Here is a 995-nt window from a genome sequence, read left to right as displayed (position 1 = left end):
TTACATTTCCCTGCTCCTCCACTTGTACATCCATAAATTTGATAGCTCGTCGGTGCAAAAAGGCTTAACCAAATACCCAGCCGCGCCAAGTTGCAAGTACTTGTAAATAAGAGAGATATGGTCTTGTCCTGACAACACTGAACAAAACATGAACCTTTTATAAGGTTATGGGGGCGGATCTTTCCTACTCTTGATGGATCACTTGTGGGTGCTAATTATGGCACAGAGAGCAAATAAGAAGAAAAGCTTACTGATGATGGCTGGAATGTGTTGGAATTCTTCATTGATATACTTCAACATTTTCATACCATTGTCTATGTGAGGATCAACTCCAACAAGTAGAATGTCAATCTGGGGCTTTTCGCTGTTTAGTAAATCAACCACTTGCACAGATGACCCCGCCCATATTACTGAAATGCAACGGTCATTTAAATTGTTACAATAAACTGGGGAGTCAGAATTTACACTCAAGATCTTTGTTATAATATCATATGACTTAGGTAAGGGCTTTTTGGATTTTCAGCAATTCTAGCAACTGGACAACAAAAATGAAAGATCTTAATGATGCCCACCTGTCCTAATAAATAAGCGGATTGTCTGGAATTTGTTATGACAAGTGAGTCTTATAAAGATTTTTGCACATTTATCGTCCAAATTACTAGCAATCACAAACTTCTCAAATGCTTAGAGACGTGGTTTTTAGTGCCAAAGCAGAATAAACTTAGAAAAACGCCAGAAGAAATAAAACTTGGTAGGTGATGAAGCAAAAAACTAAATAGAAAGAAAAAAAAAATACCCTCATAACTGCATTTGGTGAGAAGGGTGGAGACCTCTTTGCAACTCTCAGGATCAGTGTCGTACAGCAAAATTTTCAGCTCATTTTGATTGATAAAAGCATCATTAGTCAGACTGCTGTTGCAGCCTCTAGTACTAGCAGCTCGTCCGCCATTGTTACTGATCATAATCTGTTTTCCCTTACCCATTGCAATCTAAAG

General features: G+C 38.1%; 1 protein-coding gene across 1 annotated transcript; it reads right to left on the bottom strand.

Annotated features, from left to right (window-relative positions):
- Positions 1 to 995, bottom strand: LOC148587117 (two-component response regulator-like PRR1). The gene is made up of 3 exons (XM_088514494.1): positions 797 to 995; positions 252 to 410; positions 1 to 137 (listed from the first exon to the last, which is right to left on the bottom strand). The coding sequence occupies exons 1-3, from the start codon at positions 981 to 983 to the stop codon at positions 1 to 3; spliced, it is 483 nt and encodes a 160-aa protein (XP_088370620.1). The 5' UTR covers positions 984 to 995.

The sequence above is a fragment of the Corylus avellana genome, chromosome 3 (assembly GCF_965113065.1).
Source record: "Corylus avellana chromosome 3, dhCorAvel1.hap1.2, whole genome shotgun sequence".
Lineage (NCBI taxonomy): Eukaryota > Viridiplantae > Streptophyta > Magnoliopsida > Fagales > Betulaceae > Corylus > Corylus avellana.
The sequence above is the reverse complement of the archived record's forward strand: the minus strand, read 5'-3'. Positions and strand labels throughout refer to the sequence as shown.

Coding starts and splice junctions, on each gene's coding strand:
- LOC148587117 (XM_088514494.1), bottom strand. CDS start 983: ATGGGTAAGGGAAAACAGATTATGATCAGTAACAATGGCGGACGAGCT. Junction 411..796: donor CACCAAATGCAGTTATGAGG/GTATTTTTTTTT, acceptor GTTGCATTTCAG/TAATATGGGCGGGGTCATCT. Junction 138..251: donor ACACATTCCAGCCATCATCA/GTAAGCTTTTCT, acceptor TGTTTTGTTCAG/TGTTGTCAGGACAAGACCAT.